This window comes from Chelmon rostratus, chromosome 20 (genome assembly GCF_017976325.1).
Source record: "Chelmon rostratus isolate fCheRos1 chromosome 20, fCheRos1.pri, whole genome shotgun sequence".
Classification (NCBI taxonomy): domain Eukaryota; kingdom Metazoa; phylum Chordata; class Actinopteri; order Chaetodontiformes; family Chaetodontidae; genus Chelmon; species Chelmon rostratus.
In genome coordinates, this window is record NC_055677.1 from 8036530 (window position 1) to 8051499 (window position 14970).

General features: G+C 39.4%; 1 protein-coding gene across 1 annotated transcript in view; it reads left to right on the top strand.

Moving 5' to 3' along the window:
* Positions 1–9424: 9424 nt before the first annotated feature.
* Positions 9425–14970, top strand: part of cacnb2a (calcium channel, voltage-dependent, beta 2a) — a 33075-nt gene continuing 27529 nt past the window's right edge. Inside the window, exon 1 of the mRNA XM_041961159.1 lies at positions 9425–9680. Within this exon, the coding sequence (XP_041817093.1) occupies positions 9648–9680 (33 nt within the window). The 5' untranslated portion in view covers positions 9425–9647. The remainder of the gene's footprint in view (positions 9681–14970) is intronic.

Here is a 14970-nt window from a genome sequence, read left to right on the forward strand (position 1 = left end):
GAAGGGCTCTTTAGGATGACCACATCTCATTTCCTCTAGATATCACCCTGGCACTGTCACTGGCTGTTACGACTGCAACTTACCAGGTAGCACGGCAGTCAGTATTATCCTTTTTTGACAAAGGCAGAGAGGTTGGCTTTTTTTATGCCAGGCGTCAGCTGCTTGCACCCCTGGGTCATGGTACTCTGAACAAAAACCAGGGGATTTGCATAATTCATTACAGTCGCTGTGGAACGGAGAGGCGACACAGGTGTCCCGGGCATTGTGGGAGAACGAGCATGTCTAAGAAGGCAAAGGTAAAAAAACAAAAAAACAACAACATACAACCTGTTCTTGTTTTTAAACCAAAAGCTTACCTCTCTGTCCAGAGCTTGTACTATTAGTTGCTGTGCTGGCTTGTTTTCTAAATGTTTTTTTCCATGTTTGGATTCCATGGATTCTTTGCTGTGTGTTCTTCTGTTTGTGACGACATCAACAGTGTCACAGTCTATATCCTGTCTGTGAGGTCTGTTTACATAGGCCTATACTGTCGGAAATGCACCTAGTATAAGTAGAGCTTAGTTTTTAATCGTGGATTCATGTGGGACTGTGTCTGCCTTGTAGTCCTGTAAAGGGGCATTGATGCTCACAGAGCTTTTCTGTAGGTGAAAGACAATCTGCAGAGTCATCTTTCAGAGTCATGTGTGGATACCTCCAAAAGGTGTAGTGAAAGAGTCTGTTCATATGACTAAATCCCATCTTTGAATACTGATTTAGAACATTTGGAGCAGAAAGATTTAATCTTTGTCATTTTATGCATTGTAGGGCAGTGTTTTTGAACCTTTTGACTTGTGAGTCCTTGAAATTAGGCTTGTAACTGTTTGTAACTAGTGAATCCTTGGTTTCTTTTAAGATTTGTGTGTTTGCTAGCTGCCTTTGTTGGTGCATTACACAGCCCAGTCACTAGAATAAAATGTTGGCATTGTATGGTTCTTCCAACCATGGATATGGTAAATTTATACATTTCATATTTATGATTTCAACAATAGGTATCAAAGTGATGTAGTTCAGAACACTGGTACATTTGTGCAAATGTACCGGTATTGTGTGTATGTGCCAAATTTTTCTTACGGTGGCATGACAGCTAGGTCAGACAAATGCGAAGTAGCATACTATTGTTGGGGTCATGTTTGTGGCAAAAAACAAACAAAAAAAAAACAACAACAAGATGTTGGGACATTTTCCCAGCTGTATTTGTGGTTGCTACGCCGGGCATTTTTAATGAGACATTGGGACAAACACATCCAGCGTGTTTGTGGCAAATACGATGGCCATTTTTAACTAGATGTCAGGACATTTTCCAGATGTGTTTGTGGCAACAATGCCAGGTATTTTAAGCCAAAACATAATCTTTTCCTAACCCTGACCGAGTGTTCTTTGTGCCTAAACCCAACCAGACCTTAAACACAGTGTTGTCACAACATAAAATTGAAAGTTGAAATGTAAAGAAACTTAAAGTTTGAACAGAAAAAATGGAAAGAAACATAAAGTTTCAACATATCCATGGTTTGCAGACAGGTACAATACCAACATCTGGTACATTCTGGTGATTGTGTTGACATTACCACTTTTATTTGTTCCTTACTGCCAACAATTGTCAACAGACAAATCGTGAGATATGGGTAGCAGAATATGCATTGCATGCGTGTCCTCATGTGGCTGTATGATATCATCTAAATTGGGACCCACTTGTAAAAACATTATTTCATACTGCTATTAGTAGTCAAAAACTTCACAGGGGAATTTAAGAGGTCAGATAATCCAGTAAATCACAAGAGAAAAACAGAGATTAGAGGAAAGTGCACAAATAAAGCCCCAGGTTTGCAACCACTGCAGTTAACTGCAGTCTCCTTTTCGTGTTACCTTTGTGCTATGACATCTTTCAAGGTATAAAGGACAGACTTTAACTGTTTCCAACCTTGTTTCATGTCAGCCATTTCTTCTACTCTAAATCCTGGATTGGTTGAAAGGTTAGAGCAGATTCAAATCTCCTTACTGAGAGAAGCAATCATTACAAAGTGAGTCAGGGGATCAAGTGGACACAAGCAATCACCGCTGCGGGTGTTATTGTGTGCTGCATGGATGTAGAGATGTACAGTATACAGAGGACCATGTGACCAAACAGCAGATGATCATCTCTTGCTGAACTGCTCATACAGTTGGACTGTGTTCAAATTAGAATCCCATTAGTGATGTTAGAGCAGCACACAAAAGTCACTTTGTTAGTTCAAAAGGTACAGAAAAGGGGGAGGGGGGGTATACCGTATGATTTCTGTTGTGTGACAGAACAGTAAGTGCATCATGATGTGTTCAGAGGTGTGGAACAAAAAAGGGAACTTTCAGTTTATTAATCTGACTGCAAGCATAAATTAGATAGTGTAGTAAAAAAAAAAATCAGTTTTATGTCTGTTATTTAGTAAATGTGATCAGTTGACCAAAAAAAACAAAACAAAACAAAACAAAACATAATGCATAATCAGCAGCTCACTTGAGCACACAGTTCCTGAGCTGTCAACATTGCAAGAGGACCTACTTTACTGTGAACTGCAGAGTGCAAAGGAAGCAAGAAATCCAACATTTTTTTGGTGGGTGGGGACATTAAATCTGGGTGGAAATGGGTTCCAAATGAAAAATTAAAGTATTTTTATTGTAAATGTGTAAAGGGAAAACACAACAATCCTTAAGGTAGAAGTCTGCTACATGTTTCTCGTTGTCAAGAAATCCCATTAGAAGACCAAAACCAACCATGAACCGATCTTATTAACAGGTATTGTGTGTGTATCCCAAGCCTGATGTAGTCAGACTAGCATTTTTCCCTTGTTTCATATTTAAGTTAGACATGAGAGTAATATTGATCTTTTCTTCTTGATTTAAGCAAACAGTGATTGTGCATATTTCCAAAAATGTCAAATTATTCTTTAAAAGTTAGGGTAAGTATTCAAGTGCCAAAAACAAGTTTTTGTGTGAGTGTTTGAGAACAAATGTTCACCTAAACCCTAATCACTAAATTACCAGTAATTAGGCCATCCGTTTAGCTGATTAAAAATGACTGTGCCAAAACAACGCGTGTATGATGATGTGTGGGTCTGTGTCTCTTCATCTACTCTTCCATCCATCATATCTGTGTGTCACCAGAGGGCAGGGGGGAGTCACTGAAAACTATGAGTGTGAAAGTGTGTTTGCATACAGTGTGCAAGTGTATCGCCCTCTGCCTGTGTTTGCCTGACCTATGCGTGACTGTATTGGTCACAACGGTCCCAATTTGACGGCTGAAGAGTTTTTCCTATGAGTCCATGTGGGACAGCCGATGTGTTGATGTGTTCAGCGAGCGTGAAGTGACTCAGCATCACACGCTGCTCTGCGGCCGCCAAGCATTGTACACTGTTGTACATGTCAGCGCTTCAGAAGTCATCAAGTCTTTGCTTCCACTTGCTGTCCCGCTACTGAGATGATCTTCATTCCCTTGGGCATGCTTGACAAGCTTCCTTTGTCTCCACTGACTAAACACATCTTGGGAAGGGTAGGCTCATCTCTTCTCATCTTTTAACTTCAGTCTTTGGTCTCAACTGGAACTGTGCTGTTCTTGTACCACATTAATGGGCTGAGGCTTTTGACTTTAGGTTTTACTCCTTTTCTACCAGATGTACAGAAGAGTACAAACATTTAGCCTCATTTGTGTGATGTGCGCACAGGTTCAGTGCTGTTCTCAGGTTTAGCACACATGCTAGCGGGATGCCCTTCGGTGGAGTGCAGGAAACAGCAGTCGAACTCTCGAATCGCTCAGAGAGGCAGCAGGAAACAGAACAGCTGGGACTTCTATTTCTCTTTCCCATCCTCTATCTCCATCTCTTTTTCTTATTCCCCCTGTCTCTCAGTCCCCCCCCCCTCATTTTCCCTGCTTTCCTTTCGCTCATTGTCTGTAATTAGAGATGGTATTGGGCTCAAGTGGCCTGGCTTGTGTTGTAGCTAGGTAACCTCAGTCAGATGCTGGCTGCTGGCCCTGGGGGTTTTATTAGATGTGAATCACAGTCACATCAAGCCCAGCATGGATTCTCCAGTCTGATCTGCCTGTTATGCATTAGGATCAGTACAGTCCTGCTTAAAATGTTTTGCTTTACCTTCATTTTAGTAGATTTGTTCTGAAGGGTATCATTTTTAATTTTTTGGAACTGGTAACACCAGACTTTAATACCTTCCTTTTTTGGAAAATAAAAGTATAATTTTTCCTTGTGAACAAATAAGCTAGACTTCTAAGTGATCACATTAAGCCCCTTTCCCATAATGTTAAACTGTCCCTTTAATTCTGTCTTAACATAAAACAGCTGGAAAAGAACTTTCCCTTCAAAAATTCAGTCTAAACTTACAAAATTACAATTTATGTGAAAATATCTCATCAAAGAATACGTAAACAAGACTAAGAAGCTAACCAAGCATTCAGTGCCAACTTTCCGCACTCAACAGTATTTGATATTCAGTGCTACGGACACATCAGTCTGTCCACAAAAAGTAATTTACGACTATAGTATGATTTAAAGTACTATTATTATACAACTATATGACCACTATAGTAGTGAGCATAGATTATATTTTTTGATATTTTTTATTAAAAAGGTATGATCATAAAGGGTCATTCACAGGATCAACTAAATACAGTTAACCCCCCCCCCAGGGAAATTGAAAGATTTATCCACCAGCACTTGAAGTCCACTTGGACAGTTTAATTTCTGTAATAGCATTCTTGGCAAGTAAAACACCTTCGCAGGGACCTTTCTGGCATGTCTTCAATGATCTAATTGTGGTGTATGTTAGCCCACTAGTGATCTTTTTAAGTTTACTAAACATCCATAGCATAATTTGTGGGAATCATGGCCTGTTATAATAGCACATTTGACAGAAAACAAAACACTGTTGATGTTGTTGGATATTGTTTTTTTTGTCTTTGGTATGATGCTCTGGATCAGAATCAATCAATGATCTTCAGTATATCCGTCATTGTTTTGTCTTGCGTTACGATGTCATCAGTGTTATGATCTTGTACTGATGTAACACAGATTAACTCATGAGCGCTTTAACACTAACAAGTGTGTTTGGCAGAGTGGAGAGGCTTTGTTTTGGACTGTTTACTTTAATAGTGGCCACTGTGGAGCATGCTTGTTGGATACTTATGTTCACTCCTCATATGGAGGTAGATGTTGGTAGAAGGGTCTGCTGACATGAGAGAGTGTCTTGTAACTAAAAGTAAACAGGTGTGATTACCACAATATAGTATTGTGACTCTGCACTCTTCCCTCTTTAAAAAAGGATGATGTAGAGGGATTTGATATATCTATAAAACATAGGGCTAAAACAATTAGTTGTTTGATCAGTAGTCAATCAACACATAATTATGCAGCAACAAGTTGCCCAAAACTCACTTGTTCCAGTCTCTTGAATGTGAAAATTTGCATGTTTTCTTAGTCTTCTGTGATTAAAAAATAATAATAATATCTTTAGGCTTTAGACAAAACTATCAATTTAAAGACATCACAGTTGGCTCTGAGAACTCTCTCTGAGATTTTATGGAACACTCATTAATGAATCAAGGCAATAAGGAAATTATTTGGCAGTTTAAGCCCTTTTGAAAGTAATCCTTAGTTGCAGCCCTATTACAAACAAATGGTTAACTTTAGGAATGCAGATTTTAATGATAATTGATAATCGCTCACCATTACTTGAGGTTTAAAATTAAGGACTTAAAAACCTCTTAAGAATCCAACAACCTAGCTGTGGGTTGTTGCAGTGTTAATTGGTCCATCCATCTATGGACACAAACGCTACATGAAAGTTTATACCTTTGGAAGGCTAAGATTCTTGTGATTCGATTGATGCAAACCAATTACAAGATACAATCACAACAGCAGGTACAGACAACTTCAACAACAAACAAGCAGCCAATTGTAGAATTGAGGCAACTCTCCTATGAAGTCTAATAGTAATCGATAACACTCCGACAAAAACGGTCTGGCAAAGGTCCAGACCATCCAATCCAGTAAAATGTTTAGTCCAAAACACTACGATATCATTTGAAAATAGCTGGCAACGTACTTATCTTCCACCTTTTCTCACCTATAACTCCACAAAGTATGTAGGGGAAATGTTGGTCTAAAGATGGCCACAGCACTCCAATTAGGGTCTTCAGTGTCATCTCCAATGCCAAAAGGCCGAAAGGAAGGGCCCCTTACTGTTCTTTTGTGTAAAAATCCAGTCAGTTGCAACCAACGGAGCAGACAACTGGCACTTCTAATAGTCAAAGAAAAGCAGTATGTAATTTACAGACAAATCAAGAAATTCAGTTCAAATAGGGATATTCCACAGGGTTTGAAGCGATGAATGTAGGAAATGACCTCAATATAAAGATATATAGCCTTTGTATAAGCATACATACCCAAAATATGAATATAGATAATCTAAATGTTGATTGTCTGAATCAAAACCTAGATATGTATCTAGACAAATTGAGTAAATAGCCTTTTTTTGGGGATGACTTGACATACTGTTCATGCTGTGGTCCCATTATGTTTTTTAGCTAACTTCTATTACTCAGTGTCAGTAGCAATGCCTGCTGTGGATAAAACATCAGTGTTACCTTTCAAAAGGGACCAAAACCATGTATGGGATGATGACCCATGAACCATGAATGAACATACTCCTCTCTGCCACACTGTTGCTTGAAAACAACAGATTTAGTTGGGCCTAAACATTTGCAGCTGCTCTGCGATATCGGCATCACTGGGCTGTCACATCAATCATACAAATAGCATATAGAGCTGCTGGTAATCCGATACAGCTAATTTCACTTCTTTCTAACAGCCTATTTGGTGCACAATATGCACTCACTTGCCAGGTTAGTAGGTACACCTACAGAATCAGAATTTGTTCAGCCTCCTCATGCTGTATAAGGTGACTCTTTACTTCCACATACTGCATAATGAAAGGAAACAACTGTTGGCAATGTCATTTTTTTTCCTAAGCAAAGCACATTGGGATGTTGTATTGATCCCCCCTTGTGATCCAATTACTGTATGCTGGTTTTGTAAGCTATCCTTGTTGGCCTTTGTGTGCTTGTCAAAGTGAATGCCTGCTGACGTCACTGTGTGCATGTATACTGATCGATAAGCCAAAGGCAATGCCGGCACTCATTTCCCAGCGCTGGCAGAACTAGAAGACATTGATCCATCAAATCCCATTCAGAGAGCCCATTCGAAGAGAGCTGATAATAGCTGTTGAAAGTGAAGAATGCTGTTATATCATTATATTATAATAACTGCAAAAAATAAACCACTAATCTGGACTATAGTTTAATTTGCTTTAGTTCATTTGGCATATTCTATATAGTAGAGGCTTTTAGCTAAAACCCATTACACATTTAAACACTGTAAACTTTATTATGGGTGTCCTCAGCATAAAAATCCTTGCAGGGACACAGGATCAATAAACATACAGTGGTTTTTAAGCATTATTTTAATTAAGAGGTATCTTGAAATCACCATTCAAATTTTTCTTTTTTTTGTAGTGTGCTGCAGACTTCACATGAGAAAGTCATTTTAAGTGATCTTTCAGAGACACCAGGTCACACTTCTGATCAACTGTCATCACGCTCAGCATGAGGAGTTTTTGCCTCCAGGACTGAACTTAATTAGAGTCTGGTTTTCACCTTCATTTACCTTGACCTCATGTTGCCAATGGCAGGGTTTGGATTGGATTCAAAACTGTGATATGTTTTACGGCTGAAAAGACAATATTCCCCAAATTCAGTGGTTCCAGGTTCTCAGATATGCATATTTGCTGTTTTTTAAGTCTTCTATATGAATTGAATAACTCAATATATTAGCGTGGGCTTTGGGAAACTCTGCTTGGCATTTTCAGTATTAATGATACTTCATTTAGCACATTCATTAAAAAAGACACAATATAAGAAATTTCAGGTAATGTTACAAAGCAACTGAATTTTCAACCTGACTTTGTTATCTCAGACAACAGAGGAATTTATTTAAAACTGATGCACCAGGACTTGAAACCATTGTCCTGGTGACATGAGGATAACTATCTCACAGTTGGTCACGTGCTGAGCACACGCCCTGGATGATAATCCCCAAAAAGGGGTTAACCCTGATCAAACACAATATAATCCAGGATTTAGGATGGGCTGCCCAGAAAACATTTTCTCCCCACTGAAAAATACAAATCTGGGCTTTACTGGGATGTCGAATAAAGCTCATGGCTTGTACTTTTATAGTTGTATGATCTTACAGGTTGGACATAAAAACTAACTGACTGTTCAGTGCTCTGTGCTGTTTTGTGTTTTTCCAGTGACATAGTTGCTTCATTCCTCTGTCACTCTTGTTTTTATAACATGAACATTTAAATGAGTTATGGTTTGTTTTTTTTTTTAAACCTGTGACTCAGCTGTGGGAGTTTCCATCTCGTGTTTTGACTCACATTTTGCCACTTTAATAGAATCTTTAACTTCTTCGGCCTACGTCAGCTCTGACGTAACAGCAGCGTGATTACAAAACACACATCACAGCTTCATAGTGTCTGATGTCAGATCACAAAGAGATGGATCTGCTGGGAGTTTCTTTGAAGTGAATGTGCTTTTTTTACAGGAACCACTATAATTTCTTAGATACCTACCAGCTGCATTACACTGGATCTCTGGTAATAGAAATCTGTCACTTGATTACTAAACCAACTTTTATATGACTTTGATTTTATGGATGTGAGAGAATGTAGTGTGTAGTGAGCTCTTATTCTACAAAGTCATTTTTTTTTTGTCTTATTTTTTAACACAAGGCTAAAACCAAGTAACACTGTGTGCCATCAAGTGACCAAACGGAAAGTTTCAATGGCTTTGGTCCCCTTGATGATGAAGGCGAATATGGCATTTTGTCGATGTAGTGAAGATAATTACTTCCTGACGTTTTGGTCTCAGCAACATGTGCTGAGACTATACAGTGAGTTCAAATCTTTTAGCCGTCCTCTCCTCAGAGTGTAACCTCTTTAAGGCAAAGCGGAACACATGTAAACTCCTCAAGATCACACACTCTCACACAGACATAAAAAGCTTCTGCAGCTGCTTTTGGTACTTTCTGGAATTTTCAGGTCGGCCCTGTTGGCCAGAGATCTTACTTCCTAACTGGCTGTGTGGGTGTGTGTGTGTGTGTGCAAGCTCGTGCGTGTGTATGTGTGTGAAACGGAGAGAGTGTATATATGTGTGTGTGTGTGTGTGTGTGTGTAGAGTGGGAGGGGAGAGGGGCAGGGGGGCTTGTTTTTGGGGCTGTAGGACGGTCGCGGCGCTCTGAAGGAGTGTTCTCCCAGCGTGGGAAAGACGCTTGTCTTTTCTTTGCCTCTCAGGGACTAAAGTAGGCCAACGAAGGGCTGAGAGGAACTAACTTCTCTCCTCCGGTTCCGACTTTCTCTGCAAAGCCGTTCCCCTCTGGAGCTGGGACAAGCGGAGGAGTGAAGCAATCGGGCTGGTAGGAGTTGCTGTGCTCAGAGAGGAGATGGGCAGCAGCTGAGGAGATTTTCTCCCAGCCGGGCTGAACAGCACAGAGTCGGGTAGGGCAGAAATGTATCACTCCGGCAGTGAGGAGTCAGATCTGGTAAGTTTGAGTAAACATGCTTCCTGCTACTCAAACAGTATCCTTTCAAACTTTTCTGAACCTAAGTCGGCCATACCTTTCATTCTTCTTCTCTCTACCCTCTGAACAAAGAGGAATGGCTCAGACTGCAGGAGAATGGAGGTTATTAGTGCAGGATTTAAAGGGGCGTAATCATACACTTCCTATTTTTCTCCCTCTTCGCTTTGCCTGAAAGTTAGTGAGAGTCACACTCAAGATGCACACTGTGACTCTCTTGCAGTGTGCTGTTTTGAGACGTATCTGCTCATTTACGCATCTTGTCTGAATTTGCGAGCACCACTGCGTGACCACTACTAGCTTAAAGTGGGGAGCTGAGACAGTGGTTAACAAGCAGAGAGAGGGATAGAAAGTAAACATCTGGGGTGAGCTTGGTCCTTTATGTACAGAGACCGGTACAGAGCACAAAACTTGGCTGTGACCCGGAGCAAAAGCTAAAGTTTTGCCTGTTTGTCACATGAGCCAAAGAGAGTCTGTAGTTTTTTGTTTAGAGCAGAATTTAGAGCAGAATTTGAGCATGAGTGTCGATGTCACATCCATTCAAGCCTCTAGTTAGTATTTCAAACATTTCCTGTTCCATTTGTGTATGTGTGTGCGTGTGTGTGTGTGATGTGGTAGTAAAAGTCCAAATGTTTTTCTGTGATAGTAATCAGTGATTGTCACCAGCCACATCCTTGTATTAATGTCTGATCAGTCTCAAGCAAGTCTGAAAAGTAGTTGTCAACACAGAAAACCCTGTTATAAACAGATTGTTCAAAGTTGCAGAAGTTTATTTTAGTTTTAGAAGTTTAGTTTATTTCTATGTGATGTCTATAATGGTTTAGCCATAAGAATAAGTTGAAACAAGGTGGTACAGAATACATTTTGCATGGTCCTGCCCAACAGTGTGTAATAAGAAAAGGGATACACATAGGGAAAATAGTATGTTAATGGATTAACCCATCTAGAATATCATCTAGTATATGAGTGACTACAATCAGACGATTAAATCATATTAGTGCTACAATGAATCTGTTGTTGTGTCGCTGTCTTGACAAAGTTAATGCAGCAGATACTGTTGTCTGTCCTCTAGTTGATTTCCAGTTGTGGGTATATAAGAAGCTACGTGACTAGCTGCTCTCTGCTGCTCAATCTATAGCCGGTTGCTGCTCATATAGGTCTTGGAAAACCAATTACACCCACACACACACATACACAGAGGCAGAAGCAGAGGGGGTCTGTTCAGAAGTCGTACCTTTAAGTATCCACTTGATTTGGCTCCCCACGTCAAGCAACACCTTGTATCTTTTCAGAGTGTGTTTAATTGTCACTGTGTGAATATCTTCATCTGTGCGTGAGGGCTGTGAATAGTAAACAAAGCTGATTAGGAGGAGGTGTAACAGAGGTATAACTCGTTGATGTTTTTATTTGTCATATATGCTGACAAACTGAGTATGTTTGGGTTTTAGACTGAACTACATAATGCAGTTCATTTAAATATGTTAGATTGGTTTGTAGAAAAGTATGAGGGGACATTTTTGTAGACAAATTGAGAAACAAATCGACAGCTTAATCATAAACAAAAATAAGTGGTTTAAGACCTACCAACTATTGCTCACTTCAACTGAACAAGGACATTGCTGCTACAATAGACATATCACATGATAATCTACTATCATCAATGAGGACTTTAAGCCTTGGTCGTTTCACAGGATCAGCAAACAACACAAAAAGACCAAATTAAACATGTATTGCGTCTAATGTTAAAATGCTGACGTCATAATGAAAATTAGCTATGGTGAGAGAACTTAGAAGTGGATAATATTAGCACAAAAGGCATTTTAAGTAAGCACCTTACAAGAACAACTGACATGTTGCTTTTCAGTGCAAATAATTTTCAACTTTGATCATTTTGAATTTTTTTAATTACCTGTAGAATTTAGTGTACCTTCTGAAACTAAGTTAACCACTTTAAAAAGCCCACTGGGTTAATTTAAACTGACATTGTCACAAGGCTAAAAACAGGGTAGGTTTCCTACTCATGAATAGCTCATTCTGGAGATACAAGGTTTTTCCAAGACAGTGGTGGTTGCCCTTCAGGACTGCATAAAAGGATATGGTGAGATAAATGTATTTTCCACATTGTATTGATATCCCACATAGAAGCTTTGGGGTTTCATTTAGAGAAAGAATCTATACTTCAATGATTAACTTAAAAAATTTAACCGACCTTTTGTGGCCTTTCTTTCTCCAGATATAATTAGAATATACTTTAGACATATTTAGAGAGAGGTTTTTTTGTTTTATTCAGCACTACAATGTGGAAAATCCCTGTGCCTCTTTGGCAACAACATCCATTTTGCATAAATCACAAATTTAGCCAGGAATTATTCCAGAGTATATAATTTATTTCTGTATGAAATAAAATAAATGAAGCTGAAATCATTTTACTCGAGCACAGTCCCATTTGTAGGGTGGTATGTTTTGCTCCACTGAAGATGGTTAGCAGCTCGTTCTGCGCTCTTAGCCAGTTCTCATCAATCATCCACAGCCTGCTTCATACACTAGGAAACTGCCAGAATATTGATGACGCAAGCACAAAAGAGCAGCACATAGCAGCCGCTGGCCTCTCTAACTGTATCCCCTTAATCAGCCATCATCCTATTATGGTGCTGTGTTTCCACAGAGGGACCTGAGAGGGAAGGAGCTGCTAGACAAACCAGATCTCACTGTGAGGGGATTCACTGTTAACGAGAGCAATGCCCCTCAAGGGACTGCTGCTGCTGGTTGCAGGTATTACTTACTGGTGGGAAAGGATTAGCACATAATTTGCAGTTGTAAGGGTCCCGTCACCCAGCGTTTGTCTTGCCATAACATTGAACTGTTGTGAGGCACAGCAACAGTGAGGCAGAATTGAAGCAATCACCCAAACAGTACCTGTTCATTTGTAAGTCACAAAGTCAGAACAGCTGAGCAAAGAGTAGCACTTGCAATGGTTTCATCAGTATCAAAACTTTTAGACAAAAGTGACCAATATTTTGTTATTATTTGTTTTGTCATTTGTTTTTGTTTTTTTTTTAGTCTTGAGCAATGGCATCGCCAGTTGGCTGGTCCAGACTGAAAAAGTTAATTTATGTTTAGTGCTACTATCAAATGTTAACGTGCTAACACCCGAAACTAAGATAGTGAACATGTTGTGTGTTGTCATTATGAGCATCTTACCATGTAGCTTAAAGCACCAATGTGCCTGAATACAGCCTCACTGAGTGTGGCTATAGATTCTTTGTCTTATTTTAAGCAACATTACAATAGTCTCAAATTGTAAAAGTCTTGGACTTGGAGACTCGGTGGAGCTGATTTGTTGAAAAACAAGGAATTTAACATTTTTCACTTTTTTTTGTGCCTTTTTTTCTTTACTAAACAGGTAATAGATTATGAGAATGCTATCAAAAAAAATCTAATTTTACCGATAATGACAATATGTGTGTGTGTGTTTTCTTTTCCGTGTTACCATTTGATTTAAGTATTGTGAAGGCATAACTAGTTTTATGCTCCCTTGCCGTGCGGTTGATTTCTAAGTTTCTAGCCAGCAACTGTGCGCTCTGGGATCATGTAACTGACAGCCAGTGAGTTCATCACCTCTATAGGATGATGCACTTATCTAATGCACAGGCACATGGAATGCTGGGTAAACACTTTTTTCATAGGCCTGTCAGTGTCACCTTGACATCCATGCAGCCAATCCCTCTTTTGCCACAGCAGAGAGATCATTACTCCTCCCCCCTCTTCTATCTCTCCACATTTCTCTTTCTCACACACTTTCTTTTTCTTTTGCAGATGTGCCGACAGTATGTTTCTCTTCAACTTTCTTGCTCACTTGGTTTTCATTCCTTTGTTCTGTGTTAAATATTAGCAATCATCCCTTACCGCAGTCTCACATCTCTCACTCGTAGCTGTCATGTCTGCTCTCGTTGTCTCTGTTTGATGGAGGAGATGCTGTTTGTGGACCGATGATTTAATTGACTTTGTGTTGCACTGAGGGAAGTGGCAGTGATGGACAGATGGCAAGGAAAAGAGGCTTTGGTTCCAGCCAAGAATGAGTCATGCCAAGACTGAAACTGCTAGCACACTTGCTTAGCCCATTGTCAGCCCTCTGCAGTTAGCTAAAGTCCGTCAGTCAGAACTGAACATGACTTGGCACGAGCAATGATCTTCACTCTTCAATCATGATGCATGTGAGGTAGACTGTGAGGTCTGACTACACTGTCCTACTAAAGTCACTGCTGATGCTTGTCTGCATTATGGCCGCTTTGCTCCTTTTGGTAGTAGGTTAGGTTTTTAAGATGAGGTTCACTACGTCTTTGAGTTCTGATTTGATTTAGTAGTGGGTGAAGTTTCTAAACTGCAGAGTTAACATCTGGTCATTCAAAATGTATTAACCTCTTCAATCCCAGTCCATTTATACTTGGTTTTTACTTCCTTTTATATTACAGGATTATGGCATGACTTCTGCCTATAAATGCTATCTATTGGTAAGTGTATGGTACTTTACATGTGCTACGACACTTTTTATGAAGCAAGACTAAGAGTATACAGCTACACTGACAGTGCTTTGAAGCTATATTGAGGCACAGTGGTGCTTTAAACTTAATGCTAACATGCTCAAAATGACAACGGTAACATGTTGATGTTGAGCAAGTATTTTTTTTTTCTGTAAGCATCAGTCACACTTTATAGCATTAGTATGATAATCATTGCTTATTACAATGAAACGCAAACACAGAACCTCAAAATGGCACTAGATGAAAAGGCAAGGAATATTCATACTCTTTTTATTTCATCCAAACAGAACAAAAATATCTACACCAAATTCCAAGGCAATCCTTCAAGTAGTTACCAAGACATTTCAGTACTCAGACCTCAGTACTCCCAAAAATGTATTGACAAAAGCCACCACAAAGTCCTCTCAGTAGCTGCTCTTGAGCTGTCAAAAGTCTCCAGTGATCTTCCTCAGCAGATTGAGTTGTCATGGAAATGTAGATATTCAAATGTCCATTTTCTGAACATTTTAAGGACTTGTCGTCCATGTTAGCTTAAGAGTTGACATTAAAAGCTAATTCTTGACCTTGGAAACAGTAGTTGAGAACAGTGTTTTCTCAACTACTGTACCCACGGTCAAGAATTTGCTTTCCCTCTCAAACAAGGCATTGATAGTGTACAACAAAAACGTAATTGACATGGATTTTGTAACTCCTATTGTTGTTTCCGTCTTTGA